This window comes from Cherax quadricarinatus, chromosome 15 (genome assembly GCF_038502225.1).
Source record: "Cherax quadricarinatus isolate ZL_2023a chromosome 15, ASM3850222v1, whole genome shotgun sequence".
In the NCBI taxonomy this organism is placed as follows: Eukaryota; Metazoa; Arthropoda; class Malacostraca; order Decapoda; family Parastacidae; genus Cherax; species Cherax quadricarinatus.
In genome coordinates, this window is record NC_091306.1 from 31,758,332 (window position 1) to 31,770,477 (window position 12,146).

A 12,146-nucleotide genomic window follows, 5' to 3' on the forward strand; every position below is an offset into this window, starting at 1 on the left:
GGCGAATTTATCGTTAGTTGAATTAATTTTTCCCATAAGAAATAATGGAAATCCAATTACTAATCCGTTCCAGAAACCCAAAAGTATGAAAACAAAAAAAAATTCACATGAAATATACATTTTCCTACACAGAAAAATAAGGATACATGCACAATAAATACTGTACTAAATGAGGAATAAATGACACTTACCTTAATTGAAGATGTAGTGATGAGATAGGAGGGGAGATGGAGGTGTATTAATGTTTCGAAGGGAAATCCCCTTCCATAAGGACTTTAGGTACCAAGTCCTTTTCCGGGGTTACTTCCCTTCTTTTTTTAATGCCACTGGGAGCAACTTGAGAGTCACTGGACCTCTGTCACACCAAAAATCTGTCCAGAGAGTTCTGTACCTCACATTCCTTCAAGATTTTCCAACTGTCATTGTAAAAGTCACCAGCACGGCTTGCAATAGCTGTGTCAGGATGATTTTCACCCACAAAGGTTTGCATCTTTGTGCACACTGTACAAATTTCCTTAATCGTTGAAGAAGGCAACTTCCTCAATTTTTCTCTCCCCTCCTCTGAAGCAATTTCCTCAGTTGTGGCCTCTTGCTGTTGCAGATGCTCTTGCAGCTCATCAGTGGTTAGTTCTTCATCATCGTCCTCCACCAACTCTTCCACATCCTCCCCACTAACCTCCAACCCCAAGGACTTCCTCAATGCCACAATAGATTCCACAACTGGCATAGGCTTCTCAGGGTTAGCCCCAAACCCTTCAAAATCCCTCTCTTGTATGCATCCTGGCCACAATTTCCTCCAAGCAGAGTTCAAGGTCCAGTTAGTCACTTCCTCAAAAGCCTTACCTATAAGGTTTATGCAATTGAGGATACTAAAGTGATCTTTCCAAAACTCTCTTAGGGTCAATTGAGTGTCTGAGGTCACTTCAAGGCAATTTTGAAACACTGCTTTGGTGTACAGTTTTTAGAAATTTGAAATGACCTGCTGGTCCATGGGCTGGAGGAGAGGAGTGGTATTAGAAGGCAAGAATTTCACTTTGATAAAACATTGCCGGTCAGCAATGTTGTTTACACAACCCCATGTTCCCCTCAACAATTTATTTTTTTTGATAAGTAAAAATGTAATTTTATATGTTTATTTAAATGTTTATTTATCTAATACTGAATGTACAGTGTATGTTTGTTGTGTGTATGTAAAACTATAATGTAATCTCTATAAAATGTATATTTTTGTGAATACAGTGGACCCCCGAGTTTAGTGATTAATCCGTTCCAGAGAGCCCGCCGAAGGTCGAAATTCACGAAACTCGAAACCATTTTCCCCATAAGAAATAATGGAAATAAAATTAATCAGTTCCAGACACCCAAAAATATTAAAATAAAATACAGTGGACCCCCGCATAACGATCACCTCCAAATGCAACCAATTATGTAAGTGTATTTATGTAAGTGCGTTTGTACGTGTATGTTTGGGGGTCTGAAATGGACTAATCTACTTCACAATATTCCTTATGGGAACAAATTCGGTCAGTACTGGCACCTGAACATACTTCTGGAGTGAAAAAATATCGTTAACTGGGGGTCCACTGTATTTTTTTCAAATTAAATAAAGATTTACATAATGAAAACAATCAGAAATCAAGTACACATGCATTTAAAATAAATAATAATAACATTACACTTACCTTTACTGAAGACTTCTGCGTAGATGGAAGACGGGAGGAGGGGATAGGAGGAAGGTGTACACTATTTTTTGAAAGGAGAATCTCCTTCCATTAGGACTTCAGGTATGAAGTCCATATCTGGGGTTACTTCCCTTCTTTTAATGCCACTGGGACCAGCTTGAGAGTCACTGGACCCTTGTCGCACATGAGAGTAAGCCTGTCTTTCATAGGCTTGTGTCCTGGGAGTACCGCTTCCTCCTGCGTGATGTAGGTCCTCTTTGGCATTTTCTTCCAAAAGAGGCCTGTTTTGTCACAATTAAACACTTGCTGGGGTTTGAATTCTCCAGTGTCTACATACTCCTTAAACTCCTGTACAAACTTCTCAGCTGCTTTTTTGTCAGAACTGGCAGCCTCACCATGCCTTATCACACTGTGAATGCCACTACGCTTCTTAAATCTCTCAAACCAACCTTTGCTGGCCTTAAAATCACAAGCATCACCACTTGTTGCAGGCATGTTCTTTACGAGATCGTCATGCAACTCCATTGCCTTTTCACATATTATCGACTGCGTAACACTATCTCCTGCTAACTATTTTTCGGTAATCCACACCAACGATAACCTCTCCACTTCTTCGAGGATTTGTGATCTCCTTTTTGTCAGCATATCCACCCCTTTTGCAACAGCACACTATTTCCTTTCGCCACGATCTTAGTGATGGTTGAATGGGGCTTGCCATACATCCTGGTAAGCTCTGTAACACGCACTCCACTCTCATATTTTTCAATGATGTCCTTCTTGAATTCGATTGTGTTCCTCACTTTCTTTACCAAAGGGCTTGCACTAGCTTTCCTTGGGCTCATGGTGACTTATTTAGCAGCTGTAATCACAAAAAACAATGGATTATTACGTATGAACCCGCGGGGTGATGGTCACGTGTTGGTAAACAATGGCAAACTGAGCGTGAATGGCGTGGGAGACTGGCTTTGTGTGCACGGTGACAGGCGGATGGGTACCGGACGGTCGCCAAAACACGAGATTTTCACGAAACTAGAGGCCAAATTTTTCCAAAAAAACTCGCCGAAGGTCGAATTTCACGAAAGTCGAGGCTGCCGAAACTCGAGGGTCCACTGTATTTTTGGGTTTCTGGTATGGATTAATTGTATTTCCATTGTTTCTTATGGGAAATATTGGTTCAACTTTCGAACATTTCAACTTTAGAACTAACTCCTGGAACAGATTAAGTTCGAAACTCGAGGGTCCACTGTATGTGTATTTTACTTTATCGTTTTTTAATGCCTAGTTCTATTGCTAATTTAATATATGTTAATGTAAACTTGTTATCTAGTATTTCTATGCATTTATAAGTGGAAAAAAAGGGTGTTCCACTTTACGTCGATTTCCACTTTATGGTGGTAGCCTAGAACCTAACCTGCCATATAAGTGGGGCCCTACTGTATACTCTAGAATGAATAAAATATGTCATTATGTGACAAGTGGAGGCGGCCATAACTGCTCCCACATTGTTGTGGTATTCATTGCCATCTAGTGATGGCCTTTCGAAGCCGTCTATTATTATAATTATTATTATAGTACATTTTTTATTATATTATTACACGTATTATTATTATTATTATTATATTATTATTATATTATATTATTTTACTATATTACTATTATTATTATTATTATTATTATTAATTATAATGGGGAAGCACTTGTGGGGGGAACGGGATGGAAGGTATTCAGGCTTAATTTATGGAACTGGAACACGGATCCAATTCCCTAGATCAAGAGCCCCTTGCCACATACATACTAATACTAATAATAACAATAATATTATTACAGTGGACCCTCAACCAACGGCATTAATCCGTTCCAGAGGGTTTGCCATTGGTCGAAACTGCCGTTGGTTGAGTTAATTTTCCCCATAAAAAATAATGGAAATAGAATTAATCCGTTCCTGACACCCCAAAGTCTGATTTTTTTTTTTTACATGAAATATACATTTCCTTATATGGAAAGGAATGGGACATGCAGAATAAGCAATAATTAAATGCCACTTACCTTTATTGTGGAGTTGTTGATGAGTGATGTGCCAGCAGCAGGGGAAATTCAGGATTGTCTATTGCTTGGAAGGAGAATCCCCTTCCATAAAGACTTCAGGTACCAAGTCCTTTGGTGGGGTTACCTCCCTTCTTGGTTTTTTAATGCCACTACGACCAGCTTGAGAATCAGTGGACCACCCTCTACCACCATCACTACCACCCTCTACCACCATCACAACAAGTACCACCCTCTACCACCATCACAACCAGTACCACCCTATACCAACATCACTACCACCCTCTACCACCATCACAACCAGTACCACCATCACAACCAGTACCACCATCACAACCAGTACCACCATCTACCACCATCACTACCACCCTTTACCACCATCACAACAAGTACCACCCTCTACCACCATCACAACCAGTACCACCCTCTACCACCATCACTACCACCCTCTACTACCATCACAACCAGTACCACCCTCTACCACCATCACTACCACCCTCTACTACCATCACAACCAGTACCACCCTCTACTACCATCACAACCAGAACCACCCTCTACCACCATCACTACCACCCTCTACCACCATCACTACCACCCTCTACCACCATCACTACCACCCTCTACCACCATCACTACCACCCTCTACCACCATCACAACCAGTACCACCTTCTACTGCCATCACAACCAGTACCACTCTCTACCACCACACTACCACCACCACTTTCGTATTTTTCTACAAACTTTTTCTTGAATTCTATCGTATTTCCCACATCCTTTACCAAAGGGCTGGCTCTAGAAGCTTTCTTGGGGACCATGGTGGCTTATTTAGCGGTTACAAACACTAGAAACAGTGGAATAATCCAAAATGTATGGGAGGCACACGTGGAAACTGACCGCAACAGCTTGTAAACAATGGCACACTGAGTCTTGGAATGGCTGGGGACATGTTCCGGACAAACGTTGTTGGTTAAGTTTTTCGCCATTGGTTGAGGCATTTTTTCTACGGCAAAAAGGGCCATTAGACGAAATTGCCGTTACATACTTAATGCCGCCATTAGTTGAGGGTCAACTGTATTATTATTACTATAACAATAATAATAATAATAATACATAATAATAATAATAATAATAATAATAATAATAATAATAATAATAATAATAACAGTAATGAGAAACTTCAAAAGGCTGCCAGCAGTTGGCACCACCATCAGCAAAACATTGATAACCACTACTTTTCACCTGGCCCGGTGGCCTGGTGGCTAAAGCTCCCGCTTCACACATGGAGGGCCCGGGTTCGATTCTCGGCAGGTGGAAACATTTCGACACATTTCCTTACACCTGTTGTCCTCTTCACCTAGCAGCAAATAGGCACCTGGGTGTTAGTCGACTGGTGTGGGTCACATCCTGGGGGACAAGATTAAGGACCCCAATGGAAATAAGTTAGACAGTCCTCGATGACGCACTGACTTTCTTGGGTTATCCTGGGTGGCTAACCCTCCGGGGTTAAAAATCCAAACAAAATCTTATCTTATCTTATCTTGTCTAGACTTAAGTAGTCTATAAGTATTAGGTTAAGTCTCCCCGAAATGCCTCGGCACGAGAGTGGCTTTCTTTGCTCCAATCATTTTATATGTTAACACACATTGTAACCTTCGCAAAGAAATAAATATTTTATTTATTGATTTATCTAAGGACCCTTCCTTGAGGGGGAAGTACGTATCCTGAAATTTCGCTCGTATCCAGAAGCAAAATATCGACTGAATGATGGTTCGCATCCTGAAAAGTTCACATGGTGGAGCGTTCATAAGCTGAGGTTCCACTGTATTATCAAGTATCTCTCTCTCACCTGCGTTCCAGGGAATACATATCAAGGGACTTCAACTGTTCCCAGTAATTTAGGTGCCTTATCATACTTATGTGTGCCATCAAAGTTCTATGTACACTCTCCAAGTCAGCAATTTCGCCTACCTTGAAGGGGGCAGTTAGTGTACAGCAGTATTCCAGCCTAGAGAGAACAAGTGATTTGAAGAGAATCATCATGGGCTTGGCATCCCTAGTTTTGAAGGTTCTCATTATCCATCCTATCATTTTTCCTAGCAGATGCTGTAGATACATTATTGTGGTCTTTGAAGGCTAGATCCTCTGACATCATCACTCCCGGGTCCTTCACATTACTTTTTCACTCAATTGTATGGTTAGAATTTGTTGTATACCCTAATACAGCTTTAATTTCCTAAAGTTTTCCATATCTGAGCAGTTGAAATTTCACTTCATTGAACTTCTTATTGTTTGAGTGGCCCATTTGAAAATTTGGTTGATTTTCGCTTCGAGTCTTGTGGTGTCTTCAATGGCAATTCGGGTGTCATTCACAAAGGAAGACATGGAGCTATGGCTTACATCTCTGTCTAGGTTCCCTATTTGGTTTCTCTAGGGCTGGGTATAACAAATAAATTTTCCAGAGGGGTTTCATTAGCAGCGCCACACCCTAGTTCCCTATTCGGTTTCTCTAGGGCTGGGTATCAGCTATAAGGATGAGGAATAGAATTGGAGCAAGTACTGTGCCTTGTCAAACAGAGCTTTTTCCCTTAGCTGCTTCAGATTTTACTCTGTTTACTATTACTCTTTGTGTTCTATTTGTCAGAAAGTTATAGATCCATCTACCAACTTTTCCTGTTATTCCTTTATCACGCATTTTGTGGGCTATTACACCATGGTCACACTTGTCGAAGGCTTTTGCAAAGTCCATGTATACTACATCTGTATTTTGTTTATCCTCTATAGCATCCAGGACCTTGTCATAGTGGTCCAATAGCTGAGACAGGCAGGAGTGACCTGCTCTAAACCCATGTTGCCCTGGGTTGTGTAATTGATGGGTATCTAGGTGGTTGGCAATCTTGTTTCTTAGAACCCTTTCAAACATTTTTATGATATAGAATGTTAGTGCTTTCGGTCAGTAGTTCTTTGCAATTATTTTACTGCCACCTTTGTAGAGTGGTGTGGGGTGTATTAATAATGTCTGTATGTTACATAGCGTGTTTATTACGTATATAATTTCGAAAAAAAATATCATAGATGGATTAATCAAAATGCATATATTAATATACAACATTTAGAGTGCCTCAGAGTGATTATTATTGTGTGTTATTATTATTATTAACATGGCATCTTCAAAACTAATAAGACACTCTTAGTGATTTTAACTTGTACATGAATGCTAGCACAGTGTGTAAGTTTATTTAGAAACAGGTACACTTAAGTATAATTATTAGAATATTTATAAAATATAAAATAACTTTAAAACACTTAGGTAGTAGGTTGGTAGACAGCAACCGCCCAGGGAGGTACTACCGTCCTGCCAAGTGAGTGTAAAAGGGAAACCTGTAATTGTTTTACATGATGGTGGGATTGCTGGTGTCCATTTTTCTGTCTCATAAACATGCAAGGTTTCAGGTACGTCTTGCTACTTCTACTTACACTCAGGCCACACTACACATACATGTACAAGCATATATGTATATACACACATTCCTCTGGGTTTTCTTCCATTTTTCTTACTAGTTCTTGTTATTGTTTATTTCCTCTTACCTCCATGGGGAAGTGGAACAGAATTCTTCCTCCGTAAGCCATGCGTGTTGTAAGAGGCGACTAAAATGCCGGGAGCAAGGGGCTAGTAACCTCTTCTCCTGTATATATTACTAAATGTAAAAGGAGAAACTTTCGTTTTTCCTTTTGGGCCACCCCGCCTCGGTGGGATACGGCCGGTGTGTTGAAAGAGAAGAACTTTAAAACACTTGAAATTTTGGAGTTTCTAGACATTATGGAGAGTCGTGTTCTTGGAGAATGTAAACAAACCGGGTGGGGCATAGTGACCACATTAGAAAGTCAGGTGGGGGAGCCGTATAGAGAGTTTTCGTCATAATTTGAAATGTCCGTATTAGTGAAACGCCGTAAAGCGGGGCCCTACTGTACTGGCAACCAACATTTTGGCTATAGCATAGGGATGGCCAGTACTCTGAGTATATTGAAAGAAAAGGCTACATTTAACAATAACTGACGTCATTGTTTTGAGTGGATGGTCTAGAAAAATATCCATACATTTAACATTAAGATGATTATAATTAACCCTTTCAGGGTCGAGCGGCCCTCTCCTAAACTCGTTCTCAGGGTCGAAAATTTTTCAGAAAAAAAAAAAATTATTTTTTCTTATAAAATGATGGAGAATTTTTTCCCAATCATAATGACACCAAAAGTATCAAATTTGATGGAAAATTTACGGAATTATGCTGTCTTGAAGTTAGCGGTCTCAATGATGTTTACGCATTGGCAATTTCGCCCACTTTGAGCCCTATTTTCGGCCAATTCCAGTGTACTAGTCGACAAAAATCATACCTACAGTGGACCCCCGGTATTCGATATTAATCCGTTCCTGAGAGCTCATCGAATACCGATAATATCGAAAACCGAATCAATTTTCCTCATAAGAAATAATGGAAATCAAATTAATCCATGCAAGACACCCAAAAGTATGAAAAAAAAAATTTACTACATGAAATATTAAGTTTAATGCAATAGAATAATTACAATAACAATAAAATAATTGACACTTACCTTTAATGAAGATCTGGTGATGATTGATGGGATGGGAGGAGGGGAGAGGTGTTAGTGTTTCGAAGGGGAATCCCCTTTCATTAGGACTTGAGGTAGCAAGTCCTTTTCCGGGGTTACTTCCCTTCTTCTTTTAATGCCACTAGGACCAGCTTGAGAGTCACTGGACTTCTGTCGCACAACATAACTGGCAGCCTTACCATGCCTAATCACACTATGTATGCCACTACGACTCTTAAATCTTTCAAACCAACCTTTGCTGGCCTTAAATTCACTCACATCACCACTAGTTGCAGGAAATTTCTTTACCAAATCGTCATGCAACTGCCTAGCCTTTTCACAAATGATCGCTTGAGAGATACTATCTCCTGCTATCTGTTTTTCATTTATCCACACCATAACAATCTCTCAACATTTTCTAACACTTGCGGTCACTGTTTCGTAATCACAGTTGCACCTTTTGCAAGAACAGCTTCCTTGATTGCCGTTTTCCTGGTCACTATAGTAGAGATGGTTGATTGGGGTTTATTATACAACCTGACCAGCTCCGACACACGCACTCCACTTTCGTACTTTGCAATTATCTCTTTCTTCGTTTCATAAGTCATTAGCGACTTTTTTCTCGAAGGGTTGGCACTAGAAGCTTTCTTGGGGCCCATGGTGACTTATTTTGCAGAAACTAGTACCAAACTCAGTGATAATATGGATAATATGGAATGTACCGAATGTATCCTTAGATGCGCGCACACTGGCTGGCTTGTAAACACTTGCACACACAGAGCAGTTCAGGCCACACGTGGACAGGTCTCGTACGAATTGTATCGAATACCGAGGAAAATTTTTTGCATTAAAATGCATCGAAAACCGGATTTATCGAATACCGATGCCATCGAATACCGGGGGTCCACTGTATTTCGCTAGAACTCCATTTTTCCTATCGAATGAGTACAAGAAACCACCCATTTACAGATTTCAACTATCCAATAAAGTGGTCAGAAATTGGCAATTTTGCAAATTTCACACAAATTTCAGAAGATGCTAATTTCCAAATAGGGTCCAGAATAAACAAGACAGACATTCCTGGCACTAAAATAACATTTTCTCTGTTCATTAGTCATGTCCCCAGGCCCCTCTTACATCTCTTTTGCTTTCCAATTTGAATTTTTATTCTCACAAAAAATAGAAGATTTACTGTTATGCAGAGTACTGCATTAGTGTAGAAATGGTATAAATAATATCAGCACACTTGTGAAAGAATACAGTGGACCCCAGCCCTATGACCGCATCGCGTTACGTTAAATCCGCCATATGAAGCATTTGAACACAAAAATTTTGCCTCACCTCACGATAAAAAACTCGCCTCACGTGATTCGTCCGGGATGCGTCCCACGTGTGGTCTCAGCGCCAGTGTTTACAAGCCAGCCAGTGCGGTCATATCCACACATACATTCGGTACATTTCCCCAGTGTTTTTTGTGCTTGGAACTGCAAAATAAGTCACCATGGGCCCCAAGAAAGCTTCTAGTGCCAACCCTGCAGTAAAATGGGTGAGAATTAGTAAGGAAATTAAGAAAGATTTTGAAGGGTTTGGGGCTAACCCTAAGAAGCCTATGCCAGTTGTGGAATCCATTGTGCCTACTTCAAAGATTAAGGAAATGTGTGCAAAGCGGGTTGAACTGCAAACCTTTATGGATGAAAATCACCCTAACACAGCTATTGCAAGCCGTGCTGGTGACTATTACAATGACAATGTTGTGGCCCATTTTAGGCAAATCTTAAAGGAACGGGAGGTACAGAGCTCTATGGACAGATTTGTTGTACGATAGAGGTCCAGTGACTCTCAAGCTGGTCCTAGTGGCATTAAAAGAAGAAGGGAAGTAACCCCAGAAAAGGACTTGATACCTCAAGTCCTAATGGAAGGGGATTCCCATTCTAAACAATAACAACTTCCACACTCTCCCCTCCTCCCATCCCATCAATCATCACCAGATCTTCAATAAAGGTAAGTGTCATGTATTCTATTCTTAGTAGAGTATTAATTGTGCATGCCTTCTTAAGTTTGTGTGTATTAAAATTAATATATCGTGGTAAAAAAATTCTTTTTTCAGACTTTTGGGCGTCTTCCACAGATTAATTTGATTTCCATTATTTCTTATGGGGAAAATTAATTCGCATTACGATAATTTCGGCTCACGATGAGCTCTCAGGAACGGATTAATATCGTATTAGACTCGCCAGGTGACGTGTATTGGACGCTTGGCATGATTTGTTTACTTTTGAACTTTGGTAAAAATCGAACATTTCTGCTACTTTGAGTTCAATTTCAAGGTACTTTTCTTTATGAAACCAATCAAAATCATCTCAATTTCTGTAATATGTCTTCCATTCTATAAAATGAGACCAGGAAAACTAAAATACAACCATAAATACCATACAAAAATACACTGCAAATTCGCTGTTTTAAACCAAAAACATGGTCAGTTTTTTTTTCTCATTATGCACTGTGTGCTGCAGGATTTTTTTTATACTGTGCACACTGACCACATAGACCCATTCTTTCATATGTAGGCCTACCAGCTTTCCTCTCACTAGATTTGAAGGCGCTAAAATTTAGGCAGAAACCCTGAAAGGGTTAATTAAAACAAGATGTGCATCCAGACTGGTGCCTAAGCTGAAAGGAATGAGAACAATAAAGGATATGACTGTGTCTAGAATGCCTATGTATATGTAAAACATGACAGATGTTCTGTATAACAAAAAAGAAAAAAATGAGACAGAACTAAACATTCACTTACTTCATCTGTTCTAAAAACTCTGATAGACTTGTCATAGCTTCCCGTGCAAAATTCTTTGCCAGTAGGAGCATAGTCAAGATCAATAACAGCAGACGTATGACCTTCATGGAGAGTGACAATTCTGTTGCTTTTATTCATATTTCTGATATCAAATGAGTAGACACTGAAAATAAATTAATTGAACAAAAGTAAATCAATTAAGCCAACACAATGATAGATTTTAATACATTACTATAGTGCATTTATCATTCATACAACAGAGTATCCTCCCCACTAACAACAAGGATGTGCTCCAGACAAATATGAAATTATGCAAAACTAATATTCCTACAAACCTTCATGCCATAATGTAGTGTAATTTTCCAATTAAATCTCAATGTTAATACAAGTATCTTAGGAACCAACAACTTGATCTCAGAAGAAGCTGCGTAAACTGGAAATGAGAAACTACAGGACTAAGAAATACTAAAAACTTAGAAAAGTAAAGTGTATACTGAATGTAAGATTTATTCACTGTCTTTAATGGAGAGAGAGAGAGAGAGAGAGAGAGAGAGAGAGAGAGAGAGAGAGAGAGAGAGAGAGAGAGAGAGAGAGAGAGAGAGAGAGAGAGAGAGAGAGATAGAGAGAGAGAGATAGAGAGAGAGAGAGAGACAGAGAGAGAGAGAGAGACAGAGAGAGAGAGAGAGACAGAGAGAGAGAGAGAGAGAGAGAGAGAGAGAGAGAGAGAGAGAGAGAGAGAGAGAGAGAGAGAGAGAGAGAGAGAGAGAGAGAGATAGAGAGAGAGAGATAGAGAGAGAGATAGAGAGAGAGATAGAGAGAGATAGAGAGAGATAGAGAGAGATAGAGAGAGATAGAGAGAGATAGAGAGAGATAGAGAGAGATAGAGAGAGATAGAGAGAGATAGAGAAAGAGAGAGAGAGAGAGAGAGAGAGAGAGAGAGAGAGAGAGAGAGAGAGAGAGAGAGAGAGAGAGAGAGAGAGAGAGATATTTATTTATTTTTTATTATCACACTGGCCGATT

General features: G+C 39.8%; 1 protein-coding gene across 1 annotated transcript in view; it reads right to left on the minus strand.

Annotated features, from left to right (window-relative positions):
• The window catches only part of LOC128692071 (DDB1- and CUL4-associated factor 13), a 131,488-nt gene that overhangs the window by 82,119 nt on the left and 37,223 nt on the right, over nt 1–12,146 (minus strand). Inside the window, exon 6 of the mRNA XM_070085265.1 lies at nt 11,127–11,289. Within this exon, the coding sequence (XP_069941366.1) occupies nt 11,127–11,289 (163 nt within the window). The remainder of the gene's footprint in view (nt 1–11,126; nt 11,290–12,146) is intronic.